The 22,818-nt window shown below is 34.8% G+C and overlaps 1 protein-coding gene across 43 annotated transcripts in view; it reads left to right on the top strand.

The window, feature by feature from the left end:
- RBFOX1 (RNA binding fox-1 homolog 1) overlaps window positions 1-22,818 on the top strand; it is a 1,699,751-nt gene that overhangs the window by 1,517,569 nt on the left and 159,364 nt on the right. For 42 of the 43 annotated variants that reach the window (XM_051964083.1, XM_051964074.1, XM_051964056.1 and 39 more), the window contains one exon: window positions 11,134-11,376. In XM_051964083.1, coding sequence (XP_051820043.1) covers window positions 11,134-11,376 — 243 coding nt within the window. Of the gene's footprint in view, window positions 1-3,977; window positions 4,101-11,133; window positions 11,377-22,818 lie in introns of those variants that run through there. The other variant, XM_051963866.1, reaches the window with a different exon arrangement.

The following is a 22,818-nucleotide window of genomic DNA, read 5'->3' as shown; positions in this document are numbered from 1 at the left end:
TCCTTCTGAGATAAGTGAAAAAATCTACATTATTTTCCCAGATATTTTTTGCTTTTGCTTATGTTTGCTTTTTTGAAATTGACATTGCCCCTGGGATGACATTTTATTAATGACTGGTTTAAAGTATACAGAGGTAGACTGTTAAATAAGAAGAAAAACATGTCCTTTCCTATAGTGGAGGAGAAGCAGAGAGAATGTTGAAAAGAACAAGTGGAATCAGGTATTCACTCCTGACTTTGCTAACATGCTATGTGACCTCTGTCAGTTCTCTTAACATGTGGACCTCTGCTTCCCTTCTATTGGGGATAATATAAGGCCCTGTCACCTAAAAGTTGGTGATGATCAGATGAAATTATACAGTTGAAAATGCTTTGGGAATGATCAAGTGATGTACAGATTGAAAGGATTATAATTTTAGGCCATCTATACTTCTTTGTCACTTTTCACCTCACTTTTTCGGGTTTAATTTTGCCTATCTGAAAATGAGAATATTGTAGACTTTTTCTTTACTATCCCTTCAATGGTCTTTTTTTCTAAATGTCCTAATAGGTAATAATGTATACACAGTTAAGATTTTACCTCTGTGAGATGTTTTCTCCAGAAATGTGTGACATTCAGGAGTGGAACTATTTTATGAAAGTGAGTGTCTAAATAATCAAGCAAACAAAAACCAATATTTATTATCAATAGCTTCATGATTACATATTTATTCTCTCTCTCTTTTACTCTCTATCCTAACTCTTGCCATTTTGAAAATTCTTAGTGCTTTGGGGCAAGGATTTAGGAATTCTACTGTTTTCTTTAAAATTAAAAAAAAAATTGTTTACTTACCATTCACTGAAAAGTTCCTTGAGGGAAAATTTTTAGACTTTTCTTTCTAAATCAAGTCCAAGAGTCTAATGGATAAGGGATGTCCAAGTATCTTGTAAAATGTTCAGTGTAGTTCTGGAAGAGACCCCAGAAGTTATGTAATCCAACATTTTTGTTTTATATATGAGGAACTAAAGCCAACAGAGATTAAATGTATTGTCTAGGGTTATAGAATCAGTTAGCAGAGAAGCATGGATTTTAATACAGGTCCTTTATCTCAAAGAAAGATAAATAGGTGATGCAGTGAATAACGCGCTGGGTCTAGAGTCACAAAGATTCATCTTCCTGGGTTCATATCTGACTTCAGTCACTTACTAGTTATGTGAACCCTTATTTGCCTCAGTTTTCTCATCTGTAAAATGAGCTGGAGAAGGAAATGGCAAACCACTCCATTTTCTTTGTTAAGAAAACCCCAAATGGGATCAGGAACAGTCAGACACAACTGAAAACTGAACAACTTTTCCTTCAAAAACTCTTTCTATGCAACTATGAATCCTACTCCAGCTATGGATTAAACAGTGAAAAGAGTTAATAAAGATCCTTAAGCATTGAGATTATATATACAGAATTAGAGCTGGGAATGATCTTAAAAATCACCTATCATCCCTTCCTTTTATAGATTAAAAAAACCAAGACTCACAAAGTGATTCACACCTTCAAAGAAGACCATCTGCATGAAGCCTTTCCTGATTCCCTTAAGTATTAGTTCTCTCCTTCCCATAACTACTTCATATCTATTTGTACTTATTGAGCCTCTGACATTTCCTATGTAGCAAGTCACTTAACTTCCCTGGTTCTCACCTCTAAAAATGACCATCATCATCATCAACAACAATAATACTGACTAACATTTATATAAAATTTACTATATTCTAAGCACTGTGGTAAGTGCTTTGCAATTATCTCATGTGAGTGAGCCATCTCACAACAACCCTGGGAGATTTCCAGGTGAGGAAATGGAAGCAAATAGATAAATGATTTGCCTAAGTCAAAGAGATAATAAGTTTCTAGAGCCAAATTGTACAGTGGATAAAGCACTGGACTTAGAGTCAGATACGATCTGAGTTTAAATCCAGCCTCACAAACCTACTAGATGTGTGATCCTGGATAAATAATTACTTCACCTCTATCTGTTTCACTTTCCTTGTATATAAAATGGGAATAACCCTGGCAATTTACCTTGTGTTTTTGTGAAGATCAAGTGAGATAATAATTTTAAAGCACTTAGCACATGCCTGACACATAATAAAGTACTATGTAAATATTAGTTGTACAAAGTGTTTAGATTCATTACCTTAAAGTTCCTCTGCAGTTCTTAAACCTATGATCCAGTGAGCCTATTTTACACATATATTTGTTGTCTCTTTTTTAGATCATAGGCTGCTTGAGAGTAAGAATTGCTATTTTCACCTATAACAATGCTGGCATTTTATTAGATGCTTGTTGGTTGAATGAGGGATTGACTACAAGTAACTTGGCCAGCATTGCAGTTAAAAGCAGAGCAAAGAATATCTGCTCCATCTTGTAATTCTGTGTAGAAAAAAATTTCTCTCTTTTTCCCTCCCCGCCTTTCCTTTCCACCATTCCTCTCTCTCTTCCTTCCTCCCTTCCTGCCTTGCCTTGTCTTTTTCCTTTCCTTTCTTTCTTCCTTCCTTCTCTCCCTCCCTTCCTCTCTTTTTCCCTCCCTTTCCTTCTTTCCCTTTCTTTTTCCCTCTCTTCCTCCCTTCCTTTGTCTCCTCCTCCCTCCCTCCCTTTCTCTTTTCCTCCTTCCCTTCCTTTCTCTTTTCCTCCTTCTCTTCTCTCCTCTATTCCTCCATTACTCCCTACTTTCCCTCCTTCCTTCCTTCCTTCCTTCCTTCCTTCCTTCCTTCCTTCCTTCCTTCCTTCCTTCCTTCCTTCCTTCCTTCCTTCCTTCCTTCCTTCCTTCCCTCCCTCCCTCCCTCCCTTCTTTCCCTTCCTTCTCTCCCTCCTTCTCCATTTATACTACACTGATTTGGGGTAAGGAGCTCATAAAGGCCTTGGGAGGAGCTTGGAAGCACTGTTTTTATCCTTCCTGACTAGTTGCTGATATAGCTGAGTTAAAGATGTCTCCTGGGTGTGATTGGAAATGGAAGTTTAATGATGGTGCAAATACTGTTTATCTAGATTTTTTTTTACTGGGAGAATTGGGGATAAAAAATTCCCCTGTTGGGCTACTGAGTCTTGTAACTTCTGACAACCTATGACAGATTGTCAGGAAAGTTGAATTCTTTGGGGCTGCTTGTTCTGCCTTTGCCTTTTTCTCTGTTATGTGATTTAATTACAAGTTTAATCATTTTTGAAACTTCAGCCATCCCTCCAGAGTCTCAAGACCTGTTCTTTTAATAGGGAGGCATTACTCCATTGAGCGGCTCTCTGGAAGTAAGGTTAGATGTGCCTCTCAAATCTTTCCCTTGGTGAGTGAGAAAGACTAGGCCAAATAAAGAACAGAAATTGTTTTGACATTTCTCTTTTTTTAATCATAGAGAAAGAAAAAAATATATTTAACTTAAAAAGTAAAGAGACTGCATTCATTATTAATGGAAGATACATAAGGAATTTTTAAAATGCAGTTTACTATTAATGTAGAAGCATCACTATAAATTAGACATTAATCTCAAGTGCATATAGGATTGCTCTGGCTAGTTGTCCCTCCCTTTTGGTGCATGCTTTTTTTTCCCCTATCCTTCTTGGATCCCTCTCCATTCAGCCTCCCAAATAAAATAAAAGGACCAATCCCTCTAGTAGATTTTATAACTTTGCATACAATATATTTAGTTTAGTAATGAAAAATTTCAGCTCGAGGCAACATATATAGTAGCATTTCTAATGTTTTTTAAACAGCTATTAATGTAGTCAAGCTGTGTTTTTTCTTTTCCTGTATATAATCATCTGCTCAATGGTGCACTCTGTAACTCAGAGCAGGAGTCAGAGGAGGGGCCTGCTGTGATTGATGGGGCAAGGCCTAGCAAGCTGAAAGAGTCCCATCTGGATTAGGTTTTGGGAGCAGTCAGATGTTGAGTGGGAGGTCAGCAAGGCTTGCATTAGCTCCCCTTCCTTCAACACCCCTATCATCCACACTCATCCACACATTACATAGCACACACACCCTCATCCATAATTGATGCTTGCCTTGGGCAGATGCTCCATGGCCTGGGACTAGAACAGCTGCTAAGTTTATGGAGGATAAAGGAAGCAGGATGGTGCAGCAGGTATTTTTTTTCCCTTCCATTTTATCTTTCACTTGAAACTGTGATTTGAATAGAGCCGGAGCCTTTCCCCTATTAAGCTGTCTGGCTGCGTGAAAGCCTCCTGTGATAACCATTTTGCTTCATTCTGGAGGAAGGCAAACTGCAGCAGTGGTTGTGCTGTGTATGTGTGAGTGTATGTCTGTCTGTCTTTGCTGTGCTTGATCTGAGATGGTCTTATAACTAACTGCAGGTTAATGGGTAATTTTGCATTTTTCCTCTTTGTCTAAATGCCCTGAGGATATGATGTAGTTTGGCTCATTTAACTACAGTATAAAATGCTTTCTCTGAATATGCAGTATTACTGACTAAAGAAATTGAATGCACAAACTACTAAACTCAACTTTAAAAAAAACTGTCAGCAAGATTAAAACTGTAGGCAATCACTAAGAACAGTAGTTTTCTAGAATAAACTGATGTTCCTATGTAGCGGTACTGGTGGATGGGAGGAAGGACCTGGAGGAATGAATTGTCTTCTTGGGCTGTGTGGATGGACTCAGCTGGCTTATTAAGACTTGACACTTTCATGTGTTTCTTCATTATAAAAAGTGTGTTTGGAATGGAAGAGCTTCTTCAGAATGAGAAAGGGGTCTTGAAGGACTAAAACCCAGAGGGGAGGAATATTAGAGGAACTTCAAAAACTTTGTCTTTTAAAGTTGAAAACTTGTTGGATTTTAAGTCAGTATTGATGGTTATGAAATTCAGGCACTTTTCACTCTTGAAGAGCCAAGCATTTAAGCTGAAAGCAATGAACTAGATTTTATATACTGCCACGTAAAGAATATTTTTGAGTTGAAAATGTGGTTTTCATTAGGTTTCAGTCCAAAACATTTTGTAAAGTCTGACTGTCTGCCACCCTTTGTTCTTTCATTTGCCAAAAAGTATTTTATTAAACCACATAGAAAAATGGATTGCCAGGTCTGACATAAAGCACTCTTTTCCCCTTAGCTCACCTTAAATAGGAAAACTTAAGAGTATAGAATGAATTACTTGCCCAAAAGGCTTCTTGGTATATAAGGGGAGCAGCAACATACTAACCATATAAATCTGCTCACACAAAGAAACATACCATTGTCACACATAATCATCAGACTGCATTAGTTTTAAAATGGAGATGATTTCTTGTCATTTTCATGCTTCAGTTAAAAACAACTTTAAATTTATACAAGATTTTCTTTTTACTAGGCATCAGACATATTTTATATATATGTATTTTTAAAGTATTCTTTGATTAGACGAAAAACACCAAAGGAAATAGCACACGCTATAATGATGGAGTTGCAGCTTGATTGTATTTTTGGCACGTCTGTAAATGTTAACCCAAATCTGGTACATTAATAGGCATATTGTGTGTTTCTCCAGCAATGTGCAAGGATCCACTAGCGGTTTTCCTGTAATCATACTGTTATGCATTATACCTTCTAGAATGCAGATGGGAGGCTGAAATATAATAGCCCCAAATGGGTGATTTTTGTGTCTTTAAAATACATACTAATAGTAGTTATTCAGTCATTGCATATTGAAGTAACCCAGAGAAAAACTAGGTTCTACAAACTACACATTTGATTTTTGAAGTCCCTTAAAGGAGATATGTACAGATGTGTGCACCATTGTCTGTCTCTGGATGTTCGGTTAGGGAAGAGGGCAATGAGGGGGAAAGAGAGGAAGAAACTGCTGGTTTTCTGTTTTGTTTTGAAAACATCCCCCAAATCCAGACATCACAGTATCCTACCTTAACTTTAGGTTTAAAATAAAAATAGCATTAACTTAGTGATAGGGTAAGAGAAGAAAAAAGATTTTTTTTTAGATGTATTGATGCACAAGTCCATGTCTAGCAAAACTGTCCCCAAATATAATGATGTCTGAAAGTGTCATAGTGAAGTTGAGATAGTGATTATCAAGTTTCAACTAGGAACATGTTTCCTTCCATGTCTAGGAAATGATATGTCCTCAAGCTATATGGAGGTTGCAATGAAAATCTAACCCTTTTATTGTCTCATTATTTAGAGTTCTGACCTGGGACAAAATGGGTTCTTCTGGATTAGGTATCTGTAGGTGTTTCTAGGGTAGACAGAGATGCTGTATCAAAAGTAATTTAAAGCTACTAGTAAGAAATTCCACACAAAGTGCAGCGCTCTTAATTAAATATTAGCTGTAATTAGCACAAAGTGTGAATGTTACGAATATTAATTAGGGTCTCCTGGAACTGCTGTCAGTGTTAATGAGAAACAGTAGGGGTCCTGGCAACATCTGTTTTAGAACTCCAGGTAGAGGATAAAAACCTCGAGAACAAATGCACCTGGACATTAGCTGCCAGTGACTTTGTGGCAACATTGGTCTTAAACCATGTCTGCCACTGGACTCACCTTCTCAGGACAATACTTGGAGATCCCTGATGACCAACTCTTATCCTTTAGCCCAGGATGGCATATCTTAAGTGGTGTTCTTTGTCCACCTCAATGTCCCCTCTTCCAAATGTCATCACATCTCACCTATGAGCTTGCTATTGTCGAGGAGCAAAATTTGGGCTGACTCCAGTCATCGAGGTTAGAGTTGATACGTATGCTTCAGAACTTATGTATTATATACGCAGTTTTTATTTGGTCAGTGAGGTTGGTAATTTCTTAAAATTCATTTTGTTTTATATTAATGAGTAATGGTTTTTTGGAGAGGGGAAGGAGTGATGAGAGGAAGAGAGAAGGAAAGTCCCTGAATCTATGATTTTATCATAGAGAATACTTACTATGGAAACTCCCTTTGCTAATGCAACCAGACAACTCATCTGTGACTTAGTTTTGTCTTGGTATCCCAGTACCTAAACATTTAATGAATGTTTATTTAATGATTATAACCTTAGTGTCACTGAGAAAGGTTTAAGTGACTTGCCTATTGCTGGGAGACTAGTGTTTCTTGCAGATATAACTCTATTCCTGGTCTTTTAGATTATAAGACTGACTCTACTACTACCACATATCATTTCTTCTCCTTTAAGAATTTTCACATCTTGCTATATATGATAATGTTAATGTAACTCTTGACAGATCCAAAATACTATTCCTACAACATCCTTGGGAAGTGGGGCACACATCAGTATTCTTTCCAAACTATAACTGAGGAAAATGAAGACATAAAATTAGAATGGTATTTGATCCCAAGTATTTTGTCTTTTAATCCATTCCTTTCCTATATTCTACATTTAATTTGATATTAAACAAATCTATCTTGGACCCTCTATCTGGAAGCTTATTTATTAATGTATCCAAAATATTTTCTTACAGCCATACAGCAATAGATTCTAAGAATATTATTAGGGGGAGACTAGATTGAATTTGTATATGGCCATGAAAAGTTCATAAATATCTTTTGTTCCTGGAGTTGAGGGTTGTATCCCTGTAAAACTATTGTGAATAGATTATGGATGATTGAAAGAGACTCTTTTTGCCTTTCTAATCCACCTTTTCTCTCCCACAACTATGCCTGACCCAAACTATTAGGTCCTGACTTCTTTTTTTTTTAATCCATAATAGAATATTTGGCTATGTTGTTTAGGAGCTTGGAAGTAGCAAACAAATATTTATAAACTGAACCATTTTATTGGGCATCTCAAACATTTAAAAGCATATAGTGAAATTGAAACTAATATCTATATCTATATCTATATCTATATCTATATCTATATCTATATCTATATATATATATCTACACATAGCTTTTTGGTGTCTATCTCCTTCCCTCCCTTTGTTTCTCTACCCTTCCCCCTCCCCCAGATCTATGGTAGAAAAAAGGTCAGATAGTAAGATATGATACTACTGTTTTTTAGGAAAAGAAAATTTAAAAGGACAGATATCTTTATACTAATATATCTTTTTTTTGTTTCCATTTTTGCCTATTATCAGTCCTGTCTGCCTTTCTCTCTGTCAAAATTTCTAAATGCTCTTTTATGTAATCAAAGAGGGGCCACTGTGACCCTCTATGAAGGACTAGGTTTGCCTGCCCTTCAAAAGTTCTTTTCATAGTTCTGAGCTTTCCAGGTTTCAATTTTGCCAGTGAGAATAAGCACTTCTGATAGGATTTCTTTACTTGCAGTTATATTCTTAGATGGGTCCATGTCATGTGGAGGCAAATAGGAGAGGAGGAGGATGTTACTTGGGCTAGAAATAGCAGTGAGTTTCTAAATCAGAAAGTACAGGGAATGTGGGAAGAGATGATTTTCTTGAATTTTTTCTAAACTCCATCAACTTCTCCCAGTACTGGGAGCTTTCTCCACCCACAGTAAAGAGGGATTTTTCTCCTCAACATCCCTAGGAATTGATTTGTATTTTTACTTCCAAACAATAAACTGGGTGATAGAGATTAGTACGGGGGAGGAAAGGATTTAATGGAACTGTAATGTATTGCATAATTGTCTTAACTTACCCTATGCTTAGTTCTTTCTAGACTTGTTACCAATATCATAATGGTTTTTTACCCTCACAATAAATATACAGATTTTGCATTCTAGGATTAAGCACTATTTTCTTTCTTCTTTGCTGAAAGGACCATATCCTCCAATGGAAAAGTCTGTTTGACACTTTATGATAGATACCTAGAAGATGTTCATGTTTCTGACATCATTCTCCCTACTATAATTATATATTATATGTATATAATATATAAATAAACAACACATACACTAAAGTCCCATCTAATTGACCATAGAAGATGTAACTATTTGGTGTTTAATTATAAAGATTTCTTTATCATATGCAAATAGAGTGAATAAGTGAAATTAAGGCATTTGTATTACATTCTCTGGCATAGTATTGTCTAAAAGTCATTGAAAGAAGATATTTTATAACATAGATTTTATTTTCTTTTTTAAATTTCTTGATTATCTTTTGTTTTTTTTTTATATTTTCTGTTATATTCCTCCCTGCCTTGTATCCCTTATATAAAAGTCACATCCCTTATATAAAAAGAGGGGGGAAATACAATTTAGCAAATTTAACAAATCTATCAAAAGAATTTGATGTTTTATTCAATGTTCCACAGCCATAATTGTCTACCACTGCTAAGAAGGGAGACAGTTACATTGCCCTATCTCTTCTTTGGGGCAACTGCACCCATTACAATTTCACAGCATTTATTGTCTATTCTCCCCTATTTATACTATTCTAGTGTCTGCAAACATTGTTTTCTTAACTTTGCCTACTTCACTCTCCATCATTTTGTACATCTTCCATCTTTCTTTAAGTTCATAGTTTTTTTTATAGAATAGTAATATCCCATTCCATTAAGGCTTCTATAATGAAGAGTTTGCAAAAAAACTTAAAATTAAAAATATATATATCTGTATTTTGATATAGTTGTTTCCTGTGTATTAAATTCCATTCATTTAAAACAATAATTAAGAGAAAGGGTGTTATCTATCAACTTCACTAGAATTCCAAAGGAGGTCATGAGACCAAAAAAAAAAAAAAACAAAAAAAAAAAAGATTAAGACAGAGATAGAGGGGGCAAACATTTTACTTTGTCACTCTATTACATTGCATATTTGTAGTTCATATAAAAGGTGGACTTTTGGAAGTAGGATACATTTAAATACTTACATAATTCTATAGAAATTCTGGTTTCGTTGGTCTAGGGTCAGTCTTCACTGATGTTCACCTTATTCCCGTTATATCTTTGTTGAATGTTGACTTGATATGCTTAAAAAATAATGATGATGGCCTATCTTTTATTAGTAGGCTTCTCTCCTGTTACTTAGATGATTTTTACATTGTAGGTACACATCCTCTCCATAAGTCTGCTCCTTTCTAATTTGGTAAAAAACTTAAAGATCTTGACAGTTTTTGAGGATTTAGGATCACAATCATATATTGAGATGATTTAAAATGGGACTTTACTGTTAGATTATATTTCACTTTTAAAAAAAAGGTGGCAAAAATTTTTATAAAGCTTTTTATTTTCAAAATACATGCATAGTTTTCAGTATTCAATCTTGCAAAACCTTGTGTTCTGAGTTTTTTTCTTCCTCCCTTTCCCCCCAACCTCTCTCCTAGTTGGCAAGTAATCCAATATATATGTTAAATATGTGCAATTTTCTATACATATTTCCACAATTATAATACTGCACAAGAAAAATCATATCAGAAAGAGAAAAAAATGAAAAATAAAACAAAATGCAAGCAAACAACAACAAAAAAGTGAAAATACTGTGTTGGGATCCACACAGTACCCCAAACCTCAGAGATGGCAAATTTTGACCAATTTTTAAAAAGAATACACTTTGTTGAAATTTCAAACTGAGACATGATAGTGGAAAATCTATGGCCAAATGAGGATCTGGAATTTAGATTGGTTGACTCCCTCTAGAAATATTACTGATAAAGCAATGACAAAAACGATGAAGAGACTCTGGTAGGTTAAAAGGTTAAAAAGGATTCTCCTCATTATGCTGCCCTGAGTAGTATAAAACTTTGAGTAGACTGTCATGTTTAGTTTTGTAAAGAATATATATCCATGTGATTCAAACCAATTCCAATGGAATTCCAATGTGATGAAGAGAGCCATCTGCATCCAGAGAGAGAACTGTGGGAACTGAGTGGACCGCAACATAGCATTTTCACTCTTTTTATTATTGTTTGCCGCATTTTATTTTCTTTCTCATTTTTTTCTGGTTTGATTTGATTTTTCTTGTGCAGCAAGATGATTGTATAAATATGTATGCATATATTGGATTAAAAAAGAATACATCCATTTATGTCAAGTCCTTTATGGGTCACACTTAATTTGATCTTTTGTGTCATTTTAGCTATGAAATTAAGAGTCAACTGTGATGTAGAGAGCTGCATGTTCATTTGTTCCAAGACAGTAGTATGATCAGGGCGCTTCAGGATCAAATAGAACACAATCTTTAAGAAGTTAAAGTTGGGCCCTTAACTCTCTTTGGATTCTGAAGTTTCTGCGTGGCTACTAACTGATTTCTCTTCCCTTTGCCTTTTCCTGTGTTTTCCAGGGTAATCAGGAAGCTACAGCAGCTCCTGACACTATGGCACAGCCTTATGCCTCCGCCCAGTTTGCTCCCCCTCAGAATGGCATCCCTGCAGAATACACGACTCCCCATCCTCATCCTGCTCCAGAGTATACAGGCCAGACTACAGTCCCAGAGCACACGTTAAACATGTACCCTCCAGCGCAGACGCATTCTGAACAGAGTGCCACGGACACGAGTGCGCAGACTGTCTCCGGCACAGCCACAGTAAGTGTAGCAGTCTCATCCTCTGAGAAGGCTTGACCTTGAGCTTGCTTACCTGGGTGGTAAAGGGGGAAGTCCACAATAAGACATTTATTAGCTGGAGGAAACCTATTTCTGGCACCAGGGCCTTAGCTGCTCACCCTCAAGTAGCTTGAAAGAGTTAATTATCCCCTGGAAGATCACAATGGACTTCCTTGAGAATTATGCCTTGATTCTTCCAGTACTGGGCTGTGTTATTCACAGATAAGCCATTCACCACTGAAAATTGGTCAGCCTTTTTTCCTCCCCATTCACCTTTTGCATTCTCTCTGTCAAGGAGTTTGTCATCCCTTTTGGACCAAAGGATTTGCTTCTATTCTCCTTATTTCTTCTGCCTAAATGTAAAAGCAAACTGCTTTTTTGTACTTGGAATATTATCCAAATGGGGTTCAGATTATTTTGACTAGGAAGTATCTTTACTTCCTTTCTGGTAGCATCAATGGCCTCTTTGATTTGAAGATCATATGTACACTGTTTTTATTTTAATTTTTTTTGTACTTGGAAACTTATCCAATTAAGTGTTAAAATCATTTGGCCTTTGGAATTGTCTTCATTTCTTTGGTACCATTAGTAGTCTTTAAGGATTATCACTTTTCATTTCTCCTCTTGCTTGCAAATGGTTAAAAAAAAAAACAACTATGAATGAGATGTTTTGATTGTATTCATTAGTTTTATTCAAGCTGTTTGGCATGGTGGCAGGAATAGTTCTCTGATTAGGGATAAGAAAAAGTCATACCATCAAGTAATTATTAAATATATATTTTATGTCCAACCTTATGGTTTAGGGGCTAGAAAAAATTGAAGCTCATGTTACTTAGGCTTGAGGAGTTTGTAATTCAAAAAGGAAGTCAGGATAAACCTAATAAAACTAAGTAGAAAACAATAAAGAGTTACAAGATTTAAATTATGGGACAAAATTGAAATATTATAGAATTCATATAAGGAAGAGATCATCAAAAATTGGAAATATGTATTGTGTTAGAGGAGCAGATAGTGCAGTGGGAGGAAGGCAAGAAGAAATTTCAAAGAAGTGAATAATAAAGAAATTTCTAAGATGAATTCTAAAAAAACCTAATTTTTTTGAAAAGGTACTTTATTTCTTTTCATTATATTGGTGAAGGACCATATGTTCGCGATATTAGATATATGGTTAATGTCAAATATGGTTAATGTGGTGGTTCATTGTTAATTTTTCTAAACTGTTTTTTTTTTCTCTCTCATAAAAAAAAAATGTTGTTAAAATGGGTTGCTAACTGAGTAGGACTGGCTCAGTTAACAAATATTTATTAAGCTTCTTTATGCTATGCTCCATTCATAGGACCAAAAATAAAAAGAAAGATATGGGAGGAAAAGAGGGACATATTCAGGAGTGAATATGATGTATATTTTAAAAAAGTAAAAAACAAAACAAAACAACTAATTATTTGCTAAAAATGGGAGGTAGCTTGTTCTCTATGACCTTATTTCTTCCTCATATGTTATTTGGGATAGTGTGATATAGTACAAATCATAGAATTATAGTCAGAAGACCTGGGTTTAAATCCTATTTTGCTTTCTGTGCGACCTAACAAGCCATTTAGCTTTTCTTGTTCTTGTTTTTCTAATCAATAGAATAAGGAACTAAAACTGCATTATTTCCAGGGCCTTTCTAGCTCTGTAACTCACATTACTTTGACTAATAGCTAGGAGAAAGAATTCTTAAGTTTCTGCCTTTCTCTAATTCCAACCCAGGAGAAGGAATTCTTATGTATCTGCCTGCCTCTAATTCCAACTGTAACCTCAGAGAAGTAGCTGTGTCAGGACTTGACTCTTCTGCAGAATATAAATATAGCAATAGAATAAATTCAATGTATAGTCCTTCCAACCCAAGATTCTATCTGGTTCAGGGGCAGCCTAGAAGGTTTATGGGAGCTAGCCACCATTGTGTTTTAAATGGGATAAGGTATATATCTTAGGCATCCTAAAAGTTCTCCTCAACTTATAAGCATAGAGTCTAGTGCCAGTATCAGTGCAAATATTCAGTCTGTCACAATGGAGCCCATTAGGCAAGTTTGAAAAACTAATAGCAAGTGCAGGTAAGAAAAAAAAAAATCCCAGTGCTCCAACTGCACACAATGCATGCATATGATTTAACACATAGCATAGAGCATATATAATGTGAGTCTGAATACACCAGAGCTACCACAGCATCTGAAAAGTGAAGACTGGGAGAACTTATTAGGTCATCCAGTTAAATCCCCAAGGGCCAAGCTTGTTCCCTACAGGACATTTTCTGCTGAATTCAGATTTAAAGTAGGGCTCAAAAATATCATGCATCAGTTTGCTGACAGAGCCAATACTATTATATATTATATACTACTCCTGACAAGGTATTTTACTCTTGACATATTATAATCAGAAATTTGCAAGTAGAGAATTCGCCAAGTATCTCCACTAGCAACTTAACATCTATTTTTAACACCTCTGCAATCTGCTGAAAGTCTCCCACAACCTTCCCATCAGATTCATACACTCCTAATGGGAGCCAACAAGGGTGTCCTAGAGATAGGCACAACAGCAAAATGCTCCATGGCCTTTGAGAACATGCCTTTAATGAGCCAGGCTCTTCCTGTATTTTAGCTCCTCAATATCCGATATAGTGTTAGACATCTCTGGCAGTTACATTAACTCCTTCACCATGATAAGGTAGTCTCTTCTTTTTTTCTCTTCTTTTAAAAAAAATTATTGAAGGGGTTAATAGAGAAGCACAGAAGAAATCTTGGTATTTTCTTTTGTGTGAGTTGTGTGCTTCACACCTTTGTGATGGAAAAAGCCTTATAATTCACCTAGGTCTACAAGTGCATTAAGAGAGACTGGATTTCGTCTGGTGGCTTAGAAAGCAGGTATCTGACCCCAGGAATAGTGTTTAAATTCATACACACCAGCAAGTTCCTTGAAAAGTTGAGTACACAAAATAATCATTTCACTGTGATGCAACTGTTGCATTGTATACTATGTATTCCTTGGGGTTGACAACCTTGCTGATAAGATGCCATCTCCCAGGTGAGATAATATACATTAAGTGCATCTTAAAGCACTATATAATTCCTAACTATTGTTCTTCCTGTTTTTATTGATGATGATAATGATGATGATGATGATGATGATGATGATGGTGATGATGATGATTGGAAGATGCTCCTCTAGGCTTTTTCTTTTTTATTTAATATTTTTATTTCCCCCAGTTACATATAAAACAATTTTTTTACATTTATTCTTAAAACTTTGAGTTCCATTCTGCCCCCCACCTCAAGAAGGCATGTAGTTATGCAAAGCATTTCTATAAAAGACATGTTGCAAAAGAAAACAGATCTTTACCTACCCCCCCCCCCAAAAAAAAACTCTCAAGAAAAAGTAAAAAAAAAAAAAAAAAAGCATGCTTCAATTTGTATTCAGACACAATCAGTTCTTTCTGTGGTTATGGATAGCATTTTCATCCTAAGTTCTTCAGAGTAGTCTTGGATCTTTCTAGGGCTGAGAATAGCAAAGCCATTCACAGCTGATCATTCCGTAACATTGCTATTACTGTGTACACAGTACATTTCACTTTGCTTGAATTCATGGAGGACTTTCCAGGTTTTTCTGAGAGTGTCCTGCTCATCATTTCTTACAGAACAATAACATTCAATCATAATCACATATTCCCATTTTATTCCGTTATCCCCCAATTGATGGACATTCCAACAATTTCCAGTTCTTTGCTCTAAGAAAAGAGCAGCTATAAATATTTTTGTACATATAGATTCTTTTCCTTTTTTTTTTTTTTTTTAATCTCTCTTGGGATTCATTAGGCTTCTTTCTCTTTCATTTTCACCCACGTTGCAAGCTGTGTGTTTTAATTGGTCAAAACAAAGCATTTTAAGTATGGTTTTCTAAAACTAGTTCAGAGAGCAAAATTTTAGCTTCAAAATGCTTTTTTTAGTTATTCAAGTTTTCTCATGATCCTGTGAGGCAAGAAAAACAAATATCATCACCCCAATTTTACTGATGAGCAAGTCAAGATTTAAGAAAATGAGGTAACTTGTCCAGTCACAAAATTAGTGTTTTAAACCTAGTTCTTCTAACTTATAGAATAGTAGGTTTTTTGGTTTGTTTTTGTTTATTGTACTGTAGTACAATATTCAAATATGAATCATTAAACTTCCTTCTTACTCTACCCAATACCAATTCTCTCATTTTGTCAAAGAACAAAGACAATGCCCTTCTCATTCCCTTTTCCTCTACCAAATCTCTACTAATGAAACTGAGCTTTTCTTCTGAATGATCCTATTCTTACTTGTCAATGGATATGCTTCCATTGTAACAATAATAATGATAATAATAATAACTAACATTTATATAGTGCCATGTGTTCTCTGTACTTAGGAAAACATGGATTCAAAACCTGGCCAAGATATATACTGACTGTATACAGGCAAGTCACTTAAGATTATAGTACCACTGGCAATTCTCTAAGATTTTAAATTGCAGATAGCAAGTTCCTATAGGTCCAATTTTGTTTTGTTTTGTTTTTGGTTTTAAAAAAGCATATATAGTTCTATCTATAGTTGTAATTCCTAAGCTTCGCTTCCCCACCCCCAGAATTCTTTATACTTTTACTCAGAATGTAAATTCTGAGCCATATTTTGAGAACTATTGGTTTGTAATTATAAATTACTGTTTATAAACAAATGCATATATGAAGATAGTGGGATTCATTGAGAGAGCTTAGAATTAGGAATAATTAGGACTCTAAACTATATAGTTGTGTGACCATGAGTAAGTAATTTACTTTAGGTTTTAAGAATCTAAGTTACAGATGAGTTGCTCACTTGTTTCTGATGAAGAGTTTATACACTCAGAATTTCCACACACTGATAAAATTATTAGCCTCTAATCTCCAGTTATGCTACACTACAACATGTTTCTATGCTTCTGGAAATGAATTTTGCATGAACTCTGCATAGTAGTAGAATTCTGACTTAGGGGAAAATATGGCAACTTCTGTTAGCTTGAGGACCTAGTGATACAGCTAAAAAGACAGATTTATTAATTTTAGAGTTAAAAGGGAAATCATACAGTATTCCTTAATCACCATTTTTCCAGAATGAAAAAACTGGAGTTAATTGCTCACAATTGAGAAGAATAGAGTATAGACCCTAATTCTGCTTAATTCCGATCCAATGTGTTTTGCTTTATTTATTTATTTATTTTTCTTATTTTGGATTCCTGCTTGGGTCTAGGTGATGTCTAGGATTTTGTTTCTAGGGCAAGAAAAAGAGAATCATTCTTTCTTTCCTCCTTCATTCAAAGCAAAGGAGCTTTGGAAAAGAATTCTATAAAGTTACATTCTTCAAGAAGTCAAAAAAGTTTTATCATTCACTTCTCAATGTGAGATTTGTACTTTGAAGGAATTTATATAATGTATGTTCCATTCTCTAAGGATTCACAATGACACTTAGGGGAATTCTTAAATCTCATTCTTATACTCAAACCCCAACCTTCTAACCCCTGACTTTACCCCTTCCTTCTCCAATAGATGTGTCACCTTGTTCTGCTGGGAAATATGTATTATTCAATTAATGTATTATTCTTAAAAGTTATGCTATAGGACAGCTAAAAAAAAATAGAACTTTGATGGAGAGCCTAATTAAATGATGTTCTTTCAAAAGCATTGACAGCCTTTGCATAAGTATTCAAAACTCATTTTATCAATCCCACTTATCTCAGCTGTTAGGATAGCAATCATAACAAAGTAATATATATTATAGTACGGATGCAGAAAGATTAAACCTTCGAGATAAAAAGAAGACTGCTGAAATTTTCCATTCCTACTTTCCACTTAATATAGGAAATATCTCTGCAACATTGCTAACAATCTTTTAACCTTTGAATACTTGTAAAGATAGGAAGTTCATTACTTCACAAAGCAACCTGTTCTATTGTTGGACAAATGATACTGTTACAAACTTGTACTTTATCTAGCCACACAGAACTTTTCTCATTTCCATGAAATAACCCTTCAAATAATAAAAAGACAGCCACAATATTCTCTTCTAAATATTCCTTAATTCAGCTAAACATACCTATTTTCCATAATTGTTTTTAATGGTCCAGTAATAATTCAGAATTTTAAAGAATAATAATTTTAAAATTATCATTAAAAACTCCCTAATTTCTAGATCCCTCATCATTCTAAATCCCCTGATCTTTTAGATAATAGAATTCATTTTCAAATTATTACATGGTGGGATTTATGGTAGAATTATTTTTGATTAGGGTGTCCTTCCTAATGTTTCATGTCTATTCTAGGCTACTTAACTGCTTCAGAAAGACCTAGAAGCTCTCAAGATACCATGTAAGAAGAAGAATTGATGTCAACAACTTCTTATCTCATTTTTCAATGATTATCACCCCTTTTTCTACTATATAAGTGAAAGCTAATACAATTTTAGACAGAGTTAAGAAAAGCATACTGTTTTAGATGAGGGAGTGGATATTCTCACTGTTTTCTGCTCTGTTCACACCATCAAGATTATTGCATTTGCTTCTGGGAACATTGTCAGGAAGTTAGAGAGGGTCCAGAGTAGAACAGTCAGGAAGATGGAGGACTTTTCAATATCATGTTGATTGGTTGAAAAAACTAGAATTGAAAAGAAATGATGAATGTGGGGAGAATTATAGCCTGAAAAAGACAGGTAGAAAGAGGATTATCACTAGCTTCTCATTTGAAATCTTCAGAAAAAAGTTTGAGGATATTGAAAAGGGAATGCTCACTCAGATTTGAGTTGGATTAAGTAGTCCCTGAGTTCTTTCCATCACTGACATTCTAAATGAATAAAAAAATACTTTAAAGGCTTCAGGAGATAATCGAAGTTTATTTTGCTTAAAACAAACCAACCAACCCCACAGCATTTGGACATCTTTGGGATGGAAGAGGAATCTTTACCCCCATCTCTTAGACTCAGCAAATATTCTCATAATTCAGTGACCTTAGATTTTTCTGAAGGTAGACAAAATTCAGGCCACATCAGGATACACAATTTTGAGCAGCATTTCTATTGGTCCCTACTTTGTTTCTTGTCTATCCTTCTTAGCCTCTAGTCCTCAGAACTTAAAAATGATTGCAAAACTCTTACAGCCGTATTTATTTCTTCTAAATAATAGCCTGCTGGTTCTGGTTGTTTGCCAGCAGTGTGCTGATTCAGTAGTATTGTGTATCATATACATCCCTAATACTAACCACTCCCAGGACAAAATGCTTTTACATGAAGTCTTTCTTTGTTTCAGTCTACTGAGCAATGCAGGGCCTTGGAGTCAGCCAGCTAGTCAAATTATAGCCTTTGGTGGAGAAATCAAAATCAATGCTATCCTTGTCTATAGAGAGCATCCACCCTCCTGGGGAGCCTCCAGAGAGCTCTTTATTCTCTTCGAGGTATTTCCATGATGGGATGGTTTGCCCAAAGATTTACTAAGGACATTATCCCGATCTTGCCTCCTTCCTGGCAATTAGGTCTATCAGGAAAATCTTTCCTAGTCTCAGGTAAGGAAGTCACTGGGAATCCATGACAGAGAATAAAATAGCATCAAAATGTAAATAGCTGAATTTTAAGATTCTTACTGTCCTTTTTAATAAATCTATAATATGTTGACTGCCACAAAAAAGTTTGGAGTAAATATGGACCACTAAAAATTAACTAGACTGTATGTCTTTTTTGTCCTATATATTCCAGTTCTGTTTTAAAAATTTGGTTTCCCAAAGACTTTATTAGTGATTCATAATTCAGCATAACAAATTAATCATAGTATAATGTGGCTTGATTTTAAAAGGAAAGGGGTGGATGATCCAGAAATTGAATCTTTTCATGTAATTTAGAAAAAGTTTAAAAAAGCATTCATGGTTAAGAAAGGTTCTGTATCACCATAAAAAGTGACTGTAAAATAAAGTGGTACCCAGAATAAATTCTCTCACTTCATTACTATCCTTATTAACAAAAATATACTACCATCAGTAATGCTCTGAATAATTTTCCCCTTCAATTCATTTAGTATCCCTGTAGCTCCTCATTACTGACCATTTTTCTCACTGTCCTACCTGTGGTCTCCAATATCTTGCTGCATATGGAGTTTTACATTCTTAAAGAAAAACGGGGAAAAAGAACTTGAAGCCATTCGATGTGCTGACTAAAGGAAGTCTGGATTTCCCAGAGAAACTTGCTACAATGAAATAGCTAATTATAACCCAAATTGTATTTGACTTATGCATCTTTGCTTCACATTGTAACACTATAATTTAAATAGATTGTTCTCTAGACTTTTTTGGAAGGGAATTAACTTCCATTTTGACTAAGAAAAGAGGTAGTAGCAACAATGCACAATTGACATGATTTTTTTCCCCTTTTCCTGTAATTGGCTCGCAAGTGGGAGTTGGGCTAGCAATTATATAAGGAGTCATCGATGGTTCCCCGGCAATGTCTCTCTCTGTGTGACATTAGTCTCATAGATATGTGAGGAAAGGGATGATAGGGAAGTCTTAGGAGAGGAGAGCCCCAGAGATTGTTCTCACTTGCAATTGAAGATTATTTTGAGGAAATACAGAGGAAAGAAAATACATTTAACTAGTTGAGAACCAAATGACTCCTATTCTAGTTTTTGTTGTTGTTGTTGTTGTTTAGTCTAAATGATAGATTAGCTCTTACCTTTAAGAATAGTTTCTGTTGCCTATAGACCTAGATGGTTGAAAGTGGAAGAAAAAAGAAAGCCTAGGAAGGGCTAAGTACCTGAGCTTTGGAGACTAGCTTCTTCTCTTCCTGACCTTCCCTTCAGGGGAATAAAAGTTTCCATAAAAAGGGTCACAGACATTTAAGACTGGACATCATATTATAACTATCGAACACGCTTATTTCACATAGAAGATACCAAAATATAAATTGCTGTGAGCTGAGGTTTCTCAAAGAGTCAAGTAGCAGAGTCATTATTGACTTTATTCCACTAACTTCAGTGATCTTCAACCAAGTCTTCTTCTTGTCTTTGATCCTCCCTTAAATCTTCCACAGTTCTTTTTATTAAGACATCTTGTCTCCACCATCTTTTCATCTTATTTAGCCCAGTCATTCAGTATCTGATTTGAGTATGTTTTAATTATCTGTAAAAGTGCTAGATTTCAATTAATTATTTTTACCTCCAATTCTGATCCTTAAAAATCCTCTTGTTTTAATGAATTTTTTTCTTCTTCTTTGGGCCCTCAGATAGAGAGTACATTATATCTTGGGATCGAGGGTCATGGAATGGCAGAGGTTTAGTTAACTGATCATAGAAAAAAGAAGATTGCTCAATTGTGACAATTTTTTTACTTGAATACTGTCTTCAAAATATATACTACAAACTAAGTAATTTTGTTTTGCCAATACTGGATGTGACCTACTAAAGAATAATATTATAACTTCTACTCTTGTGATGTTTCTCTGCTGTCCCAGAATTAATATTATTTTTATTGAGCTTATTTCCCCACACTACTATTTTATTAACTACTACTAATATTGGGAAAACATGCTGTGTTATATAGGTGACTAGCTACCAGATGAGCTTCTACTAAATTGAATGTAGAGCACTCTTAGGACCTCTGCTACTGCAAACAAGGAAATAATTCATAATTCTATGCCAACTTCCCTTCAAAAACTTCCTAAGATCAATTGAAGGATTACAAGTATTAATGTTCTTCATTTTACTTTCAGAAATGGCATCACTTGAGTTTCTTTGGTTGCTTTGTCCAAATGCTAATATCCTAGAAATTATCTAAAAGAAGACATAAAGGGGGAAAATAAAAGAAGCACAAGTTCTTGGAAAATATGGAGAAAGAAAATAAAATGAACTAACAATAAATTGCATTCATTAAAAATAACCTAGGTACACACATATGCTATGTTGTTATATGCAATATATTTTGAGCTGATGTGTGTTTCTAAGGAAGGTCATGATTATCATTATCTCAACTGGACACTGACTTTTACAGATTTTCATAATAACTAAACTTACCTAGTGTTAGGCCTAAGCCCTTATTAATGACATAGTATGTAAGGAGTAATCACTGTTCCTTTACTTTCCAAGTCAAACTAAGTGGTCTACTGATTATTATTCTCTGAGTATAATAGGGACATAACTAACACTGAGAGGAAAGTGTACTTCTGTGTTTTATTAACCACTTTTCTATTCCCTTGTGCACTGATATGATGCTATGAAATCTACTTAAATGTGATATTACTCAATATAATATAACAATAATGCACATACTATAATGTATTGGGTTCTTTGCAAACAGCAGTTCCGAAATTGAATTTCCTATCATTGCCTTGGGCTAGTTTAATATTGTTGGGCTTGCAGTCTTTTTCATGGCTTTTTGTACCTTGATTTCTATTTTCACTAACTTTTGGATTTTTACTCATTTAAAAAAAGTTTTATTTTGTAAGTTTTACTTACATAACAATGTGTTCTCAAGATCTCATTTAAAGCAATTTTGGAAGTATCTTGCTGATAGAAAAAATAAATATCTTTTTGGTCACTGATATGACTGAATTTGTCAAAATAAGATTTAAAAGAGTCTTGAGTTAAGCAAAAGAAAAAATAAAGGGGGGTGCACAAATTTGGATTAGGAGAGGTGTGGCAAGACATCTTTTTTTTTTTTTTTTTCCCAGGCAGTAGGCATAAACTTGTTATTCCTTCAGTGTGGAGAATTCTTCTTCATTCATGTACTATCTACACCAAGTTGAGCAGTTTCCTCTTCCCCATACAATGGAATTTATAGGTTTAGAGAGTTGCCTTAAGGTAATGAGTAATTAAGTTACTTGCTCAGTTACTTGCACCCAGTCTTATGTAGTAGATCTTCCTGAAGTTAAGATTAGCTCTATACACTTTTACTTCCAGAAAATCAGAGTTATTGGGGAGAGAAGAAGAAAAATTATTAGAATCTCAGTTGACAACACTCTTAGTTTTAGTCATATTTATGACATAACTGCCTAAAAAACCAATGCTGTCTTGATCATATTAACATAACACTCAAAGTATGGGAGGTGATAATCCCATTGTTCCTCTCTCTATGCCCTCCATGTCTGACTAGAGTATTGTGCATACTCTAAGGGTATCATATTTTAAAAGGTACCTTCATAAACTAGAGAGTTTAAGAAGAAAACAGCTAATATAGCAAGAAGACTTGAAACCAAAATTGTAGGGAAATGGTTAGCTTGGAGATAACCTAGTGAGACCATACTAGATGTCTCACAATTTTAAAATGCAAACATGTGAAAAAAGGATCAAGCTTAGTATTTTTTTTTTTTTTTTTTTTTTACAATTGTATTTGGAAATTACGAGGTGTAGATTTTGGCTTGGTATGAG

Source organism: Antechinus flavipes, chromosome 1, assembly GCF_016432865.1.
Source record: "Antechinus flavipes isolate AdamAnt ecotype Samford, QLD, Australia chromosome 1, AdamAnt_v2, whole genome shotgun sequence".
In the NCBI taxonomy this organism is placed as follows: domain Eukaryota; kingdom Metazoa; phylum Chordata; class Mammalia; order Dasyuromorphia; family Dasyuridae; genus Antechinus; species Antechinus flavipes.
Note: the sequence above shows the minus strand (reverse complement) of the source record. Positions and strands in the feature narration are given on the sequence as shown.